The sequence below is a fragment of the Cebus imitator genome, unplaced genomic scaffold (genome assembly GCF_001604975.1).
Source record: "Cebus imitator isolate Cc_AM_T3 unplaced genomic scaffold, Cebus_imitator-1.0 Scaffold18, whole genome shotgun sequence".
Classification (NCBI taxonomy): Eukaryota; Metazoa; Chordata; class Mammalia; order Primates; family Cebidae; genus Cebus; species Cebus imitator.
The window spans coordinates 11,104,779-11,120,146 of record NW_016107333.1 but is presented as its reverse complement, the minus strand read 5'-3'; the positions used below and the strand labels follow the sequence as shown (position 1 = coordinate 11,120,146).

Here is a 15,368-nt window from a genome sequence, read left to right as displayed (position 1 = left end):
CTAGTTGTAGACAGGGAGACTGACAGACAGAGGGACGGACAGACAGCTGGGCTGACCTGGATATTTGTCAATAGCCCAACGGAAATCTCCTCTTTATGCTTAAAATAAAACCTACATCAAACCTGTCACCAGGGCCCCCATTAGAGCTTCCTGTTTCTGAGTGCTGAAGCCAAGGCAGCCTGTGAAAGGAAGCGCCACCCACCCCCTCCCCACTCCCACCATGGGGCACCAGAGAGGCCACCCCCCACTTTACCCTTCATAAGCCCAGCCCTAGCCACTCCACCAGCCAAGGTGGGGTCTCCCAGTAGGTAACTGATGTGGAGGGAGACTGGAAGGAGCTGAGGCCTCGAAGCCCAGTGTCAGCCCCTTTCTTCCCCTTTCCCCAGGTATTGGATATAGCATGAAGGGCCCAGAATGCACCAGTGCCCCAACCCAAGGAGGGCTGTGCTGCCTAACTCTCCCAATGAGGCCCAGAGGGAGACTGGCTTGTCCAGATCACCAGGCAAGGCCACTCATTTTGTGCCATCAAGCCCAAGTTCCTCATCCTCCATTAACTCCCACTTCCCATCCTCACTCTATGGTCTGTGTGACCTCAAGTTCAGGGTTTGCCGTCTCCGAGCTTCCTGCCCCCTTGGGAACTGGGCAAAGGTGGGGGGAGGATGGAACACTCAAGGCTGGGGAGAGTCTATGCAACCCATCAGTATTTCCCCTGCAGGCTCCCTTCCCGGTGCAGGGGAAAGACCCCATTCCTACTCCCAGATCTATCCCAACTCACTGGTGGCTGGACCTATTTCTTCCTCAATGAAGCAGGCCTGCCAGCCTTCCAGGAGAGTTATGAGAACCCACCTGGAGGACATGTCTCTGGCCAGACCGGCCGCTATCGTCATGCCCCACCACCATGCCCTTGGGGTAAACAATTACTGTTTTGATGGCCCCACCCCAAGACTTCTCTCACCCCTTCTCTTGTGAACACAGAAGAGTCTGAAGGCCCAGCCCTTGAGAAACAAGCATTTGTGTTTATTAACCAAGGGGAGGTAAGTCAAAGCAGTGCAGATTCCTAACCAGCCCCCAACATTGTCTACCCACCTAGGCCAGCTGCCAAGGACTAGGAAGAGTAGTGGATAGGCTCCTCCCCACTGCCACGACCCCAGGGTGAGTTCTGCTGGGTAAGGAAGAGGACGTCAGCAAAGGGCAGAGGCTAAGGAAGGAAGGAAGGATACAGAGCCACTGGCGAGACAGGATGGAGGCGATCCCTTGGCCCTCACTCTCAGTGGGGAAGGCAAAGCACCCCAAATACAGCCCCACAAGAGGAACTAATCAGGAATAACATGTCAAAAACCTTGTATTGGGGTGGAAGGAGGGGTTCTCGGCTGTCCAAAGAGCAAAACCCTTCAGGGTCAGTCCTTGCCCAAGAATGCTGGTCCAGCCTCTAAGCCTTTGCCTCCATACCAAGTTCACCCCAGGGTGGAGCCTCTGACATGCAGATCCGGAGAATGGATGCAAGAGAGGTCCAGGGGCCACTTGCCTCTGTAAGATCTGTCCTGTGGCGAATTCCAGGTCCAGCGGCAGCCTAGCCTTCAGCTGCGGGGCTCTCCCGTGCCTGCCTTAACCCATACAGCCACTTGATCACGCGGGCATTGCGCTCCACCACCGACACACCGTAGGGGACGCGCTCCCGGGCCCGCTCCTCAACAGTAACCGAGCTGCGGCGGGAGCAGCCCCCTTCAGAGCTGCCCGGCCCAGCACTGGGCCCGGCCAAGGACACGATGTCGGAGCTGGCCCGTGCCAGGTGGGCCACACCCAACCCTCTTGCCTCCTCCGGGTCCAGGCCGCAGAAGTTAAAAAAGCGCTCCAGGTCAGCGGCTGCCCTAGAAAAGCGCTCGCTTAAGTCCGACTTAGAGCGTTGCAAACCCGGTGGCCGGGCTGGGCTGGAGGCGGCGGCAGGACCCGGTGACGGGCAGGGCTGGGCAGGTGACGCAGGCAGAGGGCGGACGTCCACTCGGCGGACCGCAGAGGTACTGGGTGGCGGTCGTGGGGGGGTGGCTGGGGGAGGCTGGCCGGCTCCCTCTGCCCGTCCAGGAGTGCGGCTGGCCTCAGCAGGGGACACGGGACTATCACACAAGTTGATGAGGCTGCTGAGGATGTCCAGGTCCAGCTGGGGCCGTCGGCAGGGGCCAGGCAGGGCTCGGCGGCTGGGTGTGAGCACTGTGCGGCGAGTCTCAGGACCAAAGAGTGGCTGTTTGGACAGCAGGGGCTGCACAGGTTCCTGACGGGTGTTGGCCACATGCAGGCTCTTGACGTACTTGGCCTTGTCGGCCTCCAGGCGCTCCACAGCACTCGGTTTCCGGACTCCACCATCTGCCGGCCTCCGGAGCAGGTAGCCGGGGACCTTGGTCCGCAGGCGGCAAGGTAGGGCAGGGGCGGCCGGGGCTCCAGGGCTCAGCATGTCCACAGGCATGGCTGCTGCATATCCCAAGGGATTTGGTCTGAGGAGACTGGAGAAATGAGGAGCCAGAGATCCAGGCAGAATGGAGGCAGCTGGACCCCGGCAACTGCTGCAGTGAAGGAGAGAAAAAGAAGCTGAATGCGCTCAGACAAAGAGGCTCAGCCACGGCTGAGAGAGGGTAAGACGCCTTCCCAGTTATACGGTAGAGACCTCGCCCCTTCTTCATAATGAGCCAATCAGCAGGCACAAAGCAACAGCTGCTGAGCCTGAGGCCCCACCCACACCCCCTCCCTTCAGCTCCGGGGGAACCAGGCCCAGCTGAGGAAGAGAGTAGAAAAAAGGTGCTAGGGAAGAAAGACCTAGGCAACCTGAGCAGAAAAGACAGCGCAAGACCACGCGCTAACAGGAGCAAGGGAGGCTCCAGGCTCTATGCTATGCACCAGTCAACTCAACCTCAGTGTCCTCTCAACAGCCCTTTTTTGGGTGGAGAAACTAAAGCCCAGAGAGGTAACCAACCTGCTTAATAACCCAGCGAGTAGGTGTCTCTGCCTCTTACCACCAAGAAGGAAGGTGCTGGCACAGGGATGTTAGGGTTAAATGACCAAGAAAAAGGGCTCCAGCCCCACGCCCTACCTCGACTGCCCACAGGGAGCCTGGTACCACTTCCACCCTTCACCCATCCAGGCAGGAAGCTACCCTGTGCCATCCACCCGCCTGAACATGCCAGGCCCCAGGCAAAGGGCAGAGCTTATAGGGAAGAGCAATGAAAATCTCCACCCCCGCCCCAGTGGAGTCCAGACATCCCTCAGCTTCCAATATGGAACTGGATGGCCCACGGTGATCCACAAATGGCTGTCATGTGGAAACAGCACCGAGCTATGCTGCACTGAGAGAAGCTGGGAATGTCCAAAATCACACAGCCCTGCATGGAGGCATCCAGCAGACTCTCAATCTGCCTGCAGCCATGGAATGGGCACTCATAGGGAGGAGGGCACACACCTGGATGCACAAGTGTCTACATGGGCACCCAAGTATCAGGGCCTGATGCCCCAGGCATCAAGCCAACCCTGACCCTGTTTCCAAGTAAAGTCAAGCCCACAGTCATCCCACAGGCCCCTTGGAGGTGGGGCAGAAGAAAACCTATATACCAAGTCCCGAATATTCTCATCTGTAAAATAGGGGGGGGGGGGGGGGAGGGGGGGGGGGGGGTGGAGAGAGAGAGAGAGAGAGAGAGAGAGAGAGAGAGAGTGTGGGGGGGGGTGTAGGTACTTAATCTAGGTGTTCCTCAAGAGGACATGTAGTCCAAACCATCTAGACCTGTGCTGTCCAGTTCAATAGCCACCAGCCCACTAGGGATAAACTAAAGACATCTAGGTATACCCTTCCTGTTGCAGGCATCTGGGTCCAAGGTGGTAGGTGTATTCTAGGAAGCTGGGAATCCAGAAGTACATGAAAACTCTAAATTAATTGTCGACATATTCAATAATAATGATTATTAAAACATGGCATGTACAGCAAACAAAATATGTCTGCAAACCTATATCTGTCCCCTCCTCCTCCATCTGGCCCCCAACCACCAGCTGGAGACCTCTGCAGCAGCGTTGAATTGGGAATAGAACCTTGGGTGCTGCTTCCAAGGTAGAGAGATGGAGTGGATAGGAAAGGAAGGCTCACCCCACCAGGGCCGACCCCCAGGAGACCGCAGGTGGGAAGGGCCTGACAGGAAGGGAGCACAGTAGAGGCAGCCAGACTCTGCCCCACTCCCAGGCTGCCACCTCCCAAACCAGTCCAACCCGTCTGCAGTGGCAGTTCCCTCGCAGGCACCATCCAGGGAAAGAGGGAGGAAGGAGGTCAGACGGGCGGGGCACGTCCCCGATCGGGCCCCCAGCCCCATGGCCCGATCTGCTGGCCCTGCGGTCCCCTCTGGAGGGACCGGAACAGATGCGAGGGCCAACCCCAAGTTTGGCACTGCGGGCCCGCCGGCCCACCGGCTCACCCACCCGCCTGCTGTGCGCCTTGCGCAAGCAGCTACGCCGCTTTACAGACTCGGTTACCTTATCCGTGAAATGAAGTTAAAAATAGACCTTCCGGAGCCTCCAGGTCACGATAAGGATGGAGAGATTAAGCAGGTCGAGGGCTTTCCTCAGCATCTGGCAAAAAGGCGGCACCACCAACCAGGCTCCTGGTCTTTATGAAGACTTTGACGACCCAAGTCCACAGACCACTCCCACGCAGGGGTCTCTAAGTAAGCCCCACGAGGGTGTGTCCCAGTCCGCACCGCGGACAAAGCAGGCCCAAGACAGAGGCTGATCAGTGAGCTGACCTCAACAGCCCCATGTCAGGAGTGGGCTAACGGAGGTGCAGCGGCTCTTGCCAGGTGAAGCCAGGGTCCCAGTCCCCAAGCGTGACTCAATGTCCCCTCTGGGGCCTCCTCTCATCGCCCAATGCCCCAGCACGGATTAAAATGCATCCCATGAATGCCCCCAACCGCCAGCCCTTCTGGTTTGCATCCCCGGGGCACGCATCCCCACCTCGCCCCCTCCCCACCCACTCCCCGGCGTCAGCCTCGGGAGGCCGCGGGGCAAGGTGCGGGGAACTCAGTGCCAGGCACTGGCTTTTGCTCTCCCTCAATTCGGGGCAAGCTTGAGGACTCCTGGTGGCGGGGGATGGGGGACGGCTAGCGGGGCGCTGTGTGACCCTCGCCACTGGCCGCCCCTGAGTATGAGTTGGCCTGTCTCTCAAATGAGGGAGAGGGCGGCACGATCCGCACAGTCCTCTTGAAGCCAAAAGGTGGATCCCTGCCCAGTTCCCGCCGTCCCGGGGAGGGAGGGCCGCCCACTACCCCGGCTGGGCGCCCCCTACCCCGATCCGCACGTACCTGGCTGCGCCCGCGCGGCTGGCCTGCGCTCCTCCAGCCCAGCCCACCTGGGGCTCAGGCAACCTGAGTTTGCGCAACTTCCGGCGGCTGCGGGCAAGTGAACCCGCCGGCCCACGTATTACCCGAAAGGAGGAAGAAAAGCCAGGCAGGGGCCGGAACCCGAGCCCCGGCGGCTGGCAGCTGGCCTGGCTCAGGAACCGGGTCCGACCCGCTCCAGGACCACCCAGGAAAGCTCTTCCGGGAGCCGAGACCCGCCTACCACACATCTGGCGCGCGGAGTCCTCGTGGCCCTGGCAGGCAAGCGCACCCATCTGAGAGATGGACAAACTGAGCCCCCCTCCCTGACTCAGAACGACCGCCAGGTGCTGTTCACTGTGCTAGGCACAGGAAAGTGATTTTCTTGGTATTGGGTAACCCATTTTAATCTTCCCAACAATCACTTATCAGGTGAGTTCAATTGTTACCCATTTGACTAATGGTAAACTGAGTCTGGGAGAGGCTGAAACACTAGCCCAAAATCACTCAGGGGAGTCCAGCCTGGGCACTTTCCCTCAGACCACGCCTTAACGCCACCACTTCCTAGCTGTGTGTCCCTGACCAGGTTTCGGGACCTCTCTGGCGCTCCATTCTGTCACGTGTAGATTCGGTCCCTCTGGAACAGGCTGGGCCTGGAAGTGCCTTAGAAGCCTCGTGAAAGCAGTTTACATCCTTCACATCCCAAACAACAGCCGTAATAGTAGCAACAATAACTAGAATTTTTGAGTGCCAGGCACCATACTCATTTAAACCCCCCGAGTCTCCTCATTTAATCCCATGAGACTGCAGCCCTGCAGGAAGGAATTCCCAGGAGGGAGGTGAGGCGGTGACTGCCACCTCTTCCAGCCCAAGCCCTATAATTCACTTCAGGTAGGTGCATTTGATAGGCCATTTTCCACGGGAATCCTGAGACCCAGAAAGGAGGGGTCCCCCAGGCCTCAGCCTCAGCCCTCTGCTCTGCACAGGCTGAAGAGGCTCCTGTTCCCTGCCTGTGGGAGCTGGGCCAGGGCTAGGTTGTAGGGCATGAGGAGGCCGGCAGTGATTCACATCAGCTTTCCTTCCCCTGGGCACTGCAGCCTCCTCCAGTCCCTAACTTTACAGGGGAGGGGGCAACAAGTCCATCATCCCCCAAATGGCCTGCAGGGCCCTGCCTAGCCCTCCACTGAGGCAAAAATGGGGGATGGGGAGTGTTCCTTTAGGCACTAATAGTAGTAACAGCAAAACAACAATAATGATTTTCATAATAAAAAAAAAAAGCAAATCTCATCTGAGCACTTTCTTTGTACCAGACGCTCTTCAAAGCACTTTACAAAATGTTAACTCATTTGATCCTCACACCTACCCTGTGAGGTGGCTACCATTATTATATTCATTTTTGGATGAGAAAACTGAGGCTCCAAGAGGTAAGGCCACTTGCTCAAAATTACACAGCTGATAAATGGTAGAGCCAAGATTGGAACCCAGGCTCATATCTGGGGAGGGGAGGTGGAAGAGACAATATTTTCAGTGTTGGGCTTTGGCCCCTCACCAGATGTGCCCTCCAAGAAATTCCTAAATAATCTACTGCCTCCTCAGCTGGACCCCAGAGTTAGAACCCACCTTAGGAAGCACTCCCTGGTTATGGTTCTGAGTCTCGGTTTCCTCTGCTGTAAAATGGGGGCAATCATGGCAATGTTTTCCCAGCAGAAATAAGATCTCATTACTGCCGGGTTTAAACCCTCCTGTGGCTCCCTCACAATAAAATCCAAGCTCCCCACTTGGCCCTCAGGCCTTCCAGGACTTAGTCCTTATCCAGATCTCCCATCTTATCTCCAGCCTTTCCTGCCCTGGCCACAAAGCCCTCCTTGCTATTCCTGAACACAAGGTCTTTGCTGCCTCAGGGCTTTTGCACCAGTTGTTCTCTGCCTGGAACCTCCTCCCTCATCCACTTCAGATCTCACCAAAAAGGGGGTCTCAGCTCTTTCACCCATTTTATTCCTTCCTGAGCATTCATTGCATCCTGTCATTTTAGATACTCTGTTATCTAGGATAGGAAATATAACTTGTTTGCTGTCTCTCCCACTGGACCATGAGGTCCATCACACCCTTCCATATTTTCTTCCTCCAGGGACCAAACAAGAGGAAACACCACTGGACAAGTGGCTGGACTGGACCCAGGACACCTCAAAGGCCAAGGCCAATCATTGAGAGGTATACATTAAATGTATAAAGCTTTTTCTTACATCAATAAGGAAGAAGAAAAAGAAAGAGAAAAAGAGAGGAAGAAAGAAAGGAGAGAAAGTTAAACATATCTGTCAGGAATAACAAAGAAGTGACATTGTGTCCTTCTTAGTACGTGGTATTGGGAGGCTTCCTTTTTCTTTTTTTAGAGATGAGGTCTTACTGTGTTGCTCAGGTTAGCGTGCACTCCATAGCTCACTGCAGCCTCAAACAGATGGGCTCAATCCCCCCATCTCAGCCTCCTGAGTAATTGGGACTGTAGGTACATTACACACCCACCCATAACAACAGTTTGTCTTAATCTTAGTGATCAGCCAATTCCTTGGTTAAGGCACTATCTGCCAAATTTCTCCACTGTGCAGTTATTATTTTTCCTTTATAATTAATAAATATTTTGTGAGAAGAAAAAAGGCCAGGGTCCCTAAGCACCAAGCCTCCTCCCCAAACTCTGACGCTGTTCCTGGCCTCTCTAGACCTGTCCTACTCTTCCTCCCACTTCAGGTCACCCCCATTCAAGCTGGGCTCTGACCACTTCTACCCAAGACCTGTTCTTTCTCCAAAGCCACCATATCCAAACCTCTGCACACACTGGTTGTACTGCCTGCAGTGGCCTTTGCCATTGCATCCCCCTGGCCATATCTGTAAGGTACAGCATGGACTCCAGAACTCATTCAAATCCCAGCTCCACCATGATTAGCTATGCTACCTTGGGTAAGATACTCAACTTCTCCATATCTCAGTTTCCCCAACTGTAATTGGGAGGACTCACAAGAGTGCCTCCCTCTCTGCATGAGGCCCATGAATGACAAATGCCACCAAAGTGTGGGCGATGATAACTATTCAACCAAACAGATCATCCAGTGGCCAGCTCCTGAGGGAGGCCTTCATCAGCCCAGAATGCTGACCCACTATTCTCAGAGGTTACAAATCTAAGAGAAGCACTGGTAATGGTTAAGAATGCAGAGTCACTTGAATAGAGATTTCTCCAAAGATACACAAATGGCCAATAAGCACAATAAAAAACACTCAGCACCGTTAATCATTAGGGAAATGTAATTTAAAACCACAATAAGATACCACATCGCACCCCTGAAGATAGCCATTACCAAAAAAAATACAAACAGAAAATAACAAGTGTTGGTGTGGATGTTATTTTGAGAAATTAGCACTTTGTGCACTGCTGATGGACACATAAAATGGTGCAGTCACTGTGAAAAGCAGCAAAGTTGTTCCTCAAAAAATTAAACCACATTGGGCTGGGCATGGTGGCTCACACCTGTAATCCCAACATTTGGGGAGGCCAAGGTGGGCAGATCACGAGGTCAGGAGTTCAAGACCAGCCTGACCAATACGGTGAAACTCCATCTCTACTAAAAATACAAAAATTAATCGGGCGTGTTGGCATGCATCTGTAGTCCCAGCTACTGGGGAGGCTTAGGCAGGAGAATCACTTGAACCCGGTAGGCAGAGGTTGCAGTGAGCCAAGATCGCACCATTGCACTCCAGCCTGGGTGACAGAGCAAGACTCCATCTCAAAAAATAATAATAATAATTAAAACAAATTTAAAAAAAACTAAAGAGAATTACCATAGGATCTCCCAGCAATTCCACTTGAGTGTATACCCAAAACAATTAAAAGCAGGAACTGAAACAACCATGCTCAAAGCAGCATTAATCACAACAGCTGAAAGCAATCCAAGTATCTGTCAAGGAATGAATGGATAAACAAATGTAGCACATACATAGAATATTAGAATATCATTCAGCCTTAAAAAGGAAATTCTAACACATATGACAATGTGGGTGAAGCTTAAAGATATTACGCTAAGTGAAATAAACCAGATACAACAAGGCAAATACTGTATCATTCCATTTATAATACCTAGAGGTACCTAAAGCAGTCAAATTTACTCAAATAGAAAGTAGAATGGTGATTGCCAGGCACTGGGGGGTGTGGCAATGGGGAACTGTTTATTGGGTATGAAGTTTCAGTTTGGGAAGATGAAAACATTCTAAAGATGGATGGTGGTGATGGTTGTACAACAGTGTGAACGTACTTAACACCACTGAACTGTATACTTAAAAGTGGTTACAATGGTAAATTTTATTTTATATACATTTTACTACACTCACCCCACCCCCCCCCATCAAAAAAAAAAAAAAAAGCAATGTAAAATGTAGAGCCAGACTCCCTGGGTTCAAATTCCACCTCTAGGTGATCTTAGGCAAATTATTAAACCTCTTGTGCTCAGTTTCCCCTCTGCAAGATGGAAATAAGAACAGCAGTAACTACCTTATGTCACAGAGTTGAGGGAATTAAATTAGTTCATACTTGTAAAGTACTAAGAACACAGTAAGTGCTCAAGAGGTGTCAGTGATTTTTACTCTTTGGTGAGGGGGTGGGAGGTGTGGTTTCCAATGGTTATAATTTTCATGACATTCTATACTCAATCCACCCCCTTCCTTCCACCTGCTTCTTTCTTTCCCTTCAGTGGAAGCCTGGCCTAGATTTGGGGAGGCCCTTGCCTGCCCCAGAGGAGATCAGGAAGGCTCCAGGCAGTGGCAAGGGGCCAGCCAACAGGGCAGCCCAGCTCAATTTCAGCCCAGCTGTCCAGGTCAGAGACACCCAGCTAGGCCACCTCCAGAGCCACAGCAGTCCCTGAACTATTTCTGGAGGCCTCCCAGACGCTGGTGCCCTGGCCTGCCCAGGAGTCAGCCTTGCTCAGGGCAGCCTTGCACAAACTTTAGGAAGGGAGAAGGGAGTAGGCTGTGGAATGGGTGTGGATGTGGACATCTAGGTCCACTGATACGCTCACCTCTACCAAATTGATCTTCTAGGCGTAGGTCTGCACTTGAGATTGCAAAATGGAGACAAAAGATTTTGCAGTGGGGGCAGAGTGAGAGAGATAACACATGCAAGGTCTTGGGGAAGGACCTGGCATGCAGGATGACAAAGGTGAGGGGGAGGCAGAGCCACAGCCAAGTCCAGTTCCTATCCTAGATTGCCCTCTGCCCAAGCCGGAGTGCACCATCAAAACTTATCTCAGCCCAGAGAGTGAAGAAACTCACTCAATGTCACAGAGCAAGTCAGGGACACAGCAGTGGTCTCATGATTTATAAAAATGTCTATATATAAATCTGCGCACATATATATACGCATATATATATACATGTATATATATATACGTATATGTGTGTGTGTGTGTGTGTGTGTGTGTGTATATATATATAATTTTTTTTTTTTTTTGGAGACAGAGCTTTCTTCTTGTCACCCAGGCTGGAATGAAATGGCATGATCTCAGCTCATGGTAACCTCCGCCTTCCGGGTTCAAGCAATTATCCTGCCTCAGCCTCCCAAGTAGCTGGGATCACAGGCTCGTGCCACCACAGCTGACTAACATTTGTATTTTTTAGTAAAGACGAGATTTCACCATGTTGGCCAGGCTGGTCTTGAACTCCTGGCCTCAGCTGATCCACCTGCCTCAGCCTCCCAAAGTGCTGAAATTACAGGCGTGGGTCACCACACCCTGCCTTAATTTTAAAAATTTTAAACCGGGTGATACATGCATACAACTCAAAATTCAAAAACAATAAAGACAATGAAGTTAAAAAAAAGAACTCCTCCCACCCTGTCCCCAGTTCTCCTCCCTGCAGGTACCACTGTGACCAGACAGTTGCTTATCCTTCCTGGGAGACTTTAGGTAGATGCAGGCAAGTATGAATACATATTCTGTCTCCATTTTTACACATATGGTATCATGATGCTGTGTGTACTGTTTTCATCTTGTTCTTTTTGCTCAATAATGTATTTTGTTATTGGAGCCACATCAGTACATAAAGAACAGCCATGTCCTTTTTTCCCAGCTACACAGTATAATTTCCCATCATCCCCTACTGGTGGCACTTAGCATGTGCATCGTTTCTGCCTACAAACCACATTGCAGCATCACTGCATCTACAGAATTTTGCCTAGAAGTGGGACAGCTGGGTCTGGGGGATGGCATTTGTAATTGTGACAGAGATGGGAGGACAGCACTCTGTGAGGGCTGTGAGTTAACCTCCTGCCTGCACAACACACAAATGGTCCATAAATGTTAGTTTCAGTTATGTTGATTACTGAGGTTTTGGGCATCCCTAAATTTTGCACTGGTGGTGAGGACCTCAATTGCCTCCGCCCCTGCCTTGCATCACATTCTAGTGGAAGATGATAAATGTGCTAATAAGTAAAATATACAGGACATAACGCGGAGTAAATGCTACTGAGAGAGAAAAAACATGCAAGAAGAGCGGGCTTATGAAGTCAATAAATAATATTTGTTGAAAGTATAAAGGAAAGTCTTGTTTTCTTTCTGAGTCCTCTGAGCTCCTGTCCCGAAAGCCAGGAGGAGGCGCCAGAAGAGACAGGATAAGTAACTCCCTGGTGAAGAGATTCAAGACTCTCAAAACGTATGATTGAGTGTCAAGGATTCTAAGATTGAAGCCAGAGGGACTAGGAGCCAACCACTGCATTGTCTGACTGTGACTTCGACAAGGGGCATAACTTCTTAGAACCTGTTTCCCCACCTAGAAAAGGAGACTGACAACAACCTAGGGGGCAGGGGTGTTCCCAGGAGACAGAGCAGGGACTGGCCTAGGTCAGATGCTCCACCTAGGAGGATCCCAGCCCCACCCCAAATTCCAAAGTCTCTGGTGACTAGTGGCTTTGGTTTAGGGACTGGCTCTATTCCCTTCCCCAAAATGGGGCAGATTCCCAAGAGGCCAACAGCAACTCTGGGGGCCAGAGAATCTGCTGCCCCTACATCCAGCCCAGAAATGTCAGTCCGTCCAATCCCCAAAGAGTGGTCCTCTGAGGGGCAGCTCTGGAATTCACAGCCTCGTAGGCAGAAGGTCGCCAAAGAAGCCAAGCCCAACCCCTACCGAATTCAGAGCCCCGTAGGCAGAAGGGCGCCAAATGAACCGGGTCCAACTGCGAAAAAGGAAACACAGACCCCCAAAAGGGGTATCCCGAGGATACCGCGGGGCGGGAGGATAGGTGATCCAGCCAGGGGTCCATAGGCCGTGTCCCTGCCGATAAAACGATGGGAAAGTGACTACCGGTTGCCCGTCTGGGCCTCTCAAGGCAAATCCAAACGTGACTAGAATGGAGGCTGCGAGGTGGGGCGGAAAGACTTGAACCGGATTCTCTGCCAGAGCTCGCCGGGCCGGGACACTTGCCTCCCTGAGCCTCAGAGTCCTCATCTGTGAAATGACACGCAGGTACGACGCGGGGAAAACGCAGACAGCAGGCGCTCGGGGAACCGAGCACCCCCAGACCCGGGGTCGCACCCGGAACCACTCCCGCCCTCACCTGGAGCCCGCGCTAGGCGTGTCTCGGCTCCTCCAGCGCAGACTTTGGCTGACAGCTCGGACCCGGCCGGGAATGGCCGCTCCCAACGACGCCCGGGAGGCCCTTGCCCCGTGTGGGGACCCTTGGGATCCTCTTCAGAGCTGCCCCCCTCAGCCGAGCTGAGCGAGTGGCCCTGACTGCCGAAGGACCCCACTGGGGGGGGAAGTCTCTGGGGCGCCGAGGAAGGGGAAGTGAGCACGCCACCCCCCTTCACACCAGAATGGTTCGCCCCGGATTTCCTGATTGGTTCCTCGCTTCCGTTCGAACGCCGCGCCGCGGGTGTTGCCAGGCGACCTCTTAGCTTCAGCCGCCCGGAGGGGTTGCGCGGCTCAGAAGCCCCGCCCCCTCCTTCCAGCTGGCCCCACCTTCTTCCCTCCGCAGTTTCAGCCTCTGCACCTGGTTCTTTCACTTCCTCCTCCCTCCCGCTTCCAGCTGGGACTTTCTCTAGGTCGCCAGCTGGAAGAGTTCCAGTTAGAGGACCCTGGCTGGTTCCTGGTCCTGACTTTGACGCTAACTCCCTGTGTGACCCCTGGCAAGCCCCTTCCTTTCTCTGTTCTCCTAACTGCGTGACGAGGGAGTTAATTTTAAAATGTGCACACCCAGCAGCCCGAAGTTTACAAAGGAAATGACCAAAGATATGAGCAAAGATTAATATTGCTCAGCCTTATTCATCGCAGCAAAATAATGGAAGCAACTTCAATGCCTGTTGAAAGGAGTTGGTTACATAAGTCCATCTGTGGAAGAGCTAACTTAATTGAGTTTTTTTCCATGCCAGGTAGCTTTACAGAACAACTCTTGTCAAGGCTCATGACATAATCCTCTAAAAGTAATTTTAATTATTAACACTTTTTTTTTGAGATGGAGTCTCATGTCACCCAGGCTGGAGTGCAGTGGCGCGATCTCAGCTCACGGCAGCCTCAACCTCCTGGGGTCAAGCAATCTTCCCACCTCAGCCTCCCAAGTAGCTGGGACTACAGGTGTGCGCCACCAGACCGGGTATTTTCTGGATTTTTTAGAGACAGGATTTTGCCATGTTGCCCAGACTGGTTTCAAGCTCCTGAGCTCTAGCAATCCTCCCAGCTCAGCCTCCCAAAGTACTAGGATTACAGCCATGAGCCACGGCGCCTTGCCTAATTATTTCCACTTTCTGATGAAGAATATTATGCAGCCATTAAAAGTGAAGTAGCCACTGGGAGCAGTGGCTCACATCTGTAATCCCAGCACTTTGGGAGGCCAAGGCAATCAGATCACCTGAGGTCAGGAGTTCAAGATCAGCCTGGCCAACACAGCGAAACCTTATCTCTACTAAAAATACGAAAATTAGCCAGGTATAGTGGTGCATGCCTGTAATCCCAGCTACTTGGGAGGCTGAGGCAGAAAGAATCAATTGAACCTGGGATGTGGAGGATGCAGTGAGCCAAGACCACGCCATTGCACCCCAGCCTGGGCAACAGAGCAAGACATCATCTCAAAAAAATAAAAATAAAAATAAATGTGAATTAGCTAAAAGATGTTTAAAGATGGGTGAAATGCTAGGTATCAAATATTTATTTATTTGTGTTTTTTAGAGACAGAGTCTAGCTCTTTTGCCCCCAGTGTGGAGTGCAGTGGCACAATCACAGCCCACTGTATCCTAGGTTGAAGCAATCCTCCCACCTCACCCTCCAGAGTAACTAAGACTACAGGCCCGCATCACCATGTCAAGCAATGGGTCTCACTATGTTGCCCCCGGCCAGTATAGAACTCCTAGCCTCAAGTGATCCTCCTGCTTTGGCCTCCTGAGTTACTGGGATTACAGGCAAGAGCTAATGCACCCCTCCCAAATTTTTTAAAATACAGTATGCTACAAAACACTATATACAGCATAAATATGTATTAAATACATATGTACATGTGTATAATCTAGAATAATAGCAGTTAAATTCTTCCTTGTGTTTTTGTGAATTTTCCAAATTTCCAACACTTGAACATATCAAAAAAGCACATTTTTAGGGGGATTAGAACAAATTAACTCTAAGGGCCTTTGATGTGAGGAAATTTTATAGCAGTCAATCTGAATTGCTCAGTTTGGAACCAGCGTCTCTGTTTTATTCCAGCTGATATCTTTCTTTTATTTTTATTTTTTTATTGCATTTTAGGTTTTGAGGTACATGTGAAGAACATGCACGATTGTTGCATAGGTACACACATGGCAGTGTGATTTGCTGCCTTCCTCCCCATCACCTATATCTGGCATTTCTTCCATGCTATCTCTCCCCAACTCCCCACCCCCCGCTGTCCCTCCCCTATTTCCCCCCGACAGACCCCAGTGTGTGATGCTCCCCTCCCTGTGTCCATGTGTTACACGAACGCATCGTTTTTGATGGCTGCATAATATTCCATGTTGTATATTTGCCACATTT

The 15,368-nt window shown here is 51.9% G+C and overlaps 1 protein-coding gene across 6 annotated transcripts; it reads right to left on the bottom strand.

Annotated features, from left to right (window-relative positions):
• Positions 1-996: 996 nt before the first annotated feature.
• Positions 997-13,177, bottom strand: FAM110A (family with sequence similarity 110 member A). Of its 6 annotated transcripts, none has more exons than XM_017515344.2 (3): positions 5,325-5,387; positions 4,501-4,687; positions 997-2,555 (listed from the first exon to the last, which is right to left on the bottom strand). In XM_017515344.2, exon 3 carries the CDS (start codon positions 2,456-2,458, stop codon positions 1,571-1,573), a length of 888 nt encoding a protein of 295 aa, XP_017370833.1. In that variant the 5' UTR covers positions 2,459-2,555; positions 4,501-4,687; positions 5,325-5,387; the 3' UTR covers positions 997-1,570. The 6 variants fall into 6 exon arrangements, with proteins under 6 accessions (XP_017370833.1, XP_037589508.1, XP_017370818.1 ...); XM_037733580.1 differs by having other exon boundaries at positions 4,501-4,596; positions 5,325-5,356; XM_017515329.1 differs by lacking the exons at positions 4,501-4,687; positions 5,325-5,387 and adding an exon at positions 12,928-13,177.
• Positions 13,178-15,368: the final 2,191 nt, after the last annotated feature.

What these genes read in the sequence shown, in the direction of transcription:
- FAM110A (XM_037733565.1), bottom strand. Translation starts at nt 5,635, where the DNA reads ATGGGTGCGCTTGCCTGCCAGGGCCACGAGGACTCCGCGCGCCAGATG. An exon ending in AGCCGCGCGGGCGCAGCCAG is followed by an intron (nt 2,556 to 5,324) that starts GTACGTGCGGAT and finishes CCTTCACTGCAG; the next exon opens with CAGTTGCCGGGGTCCAGCTG.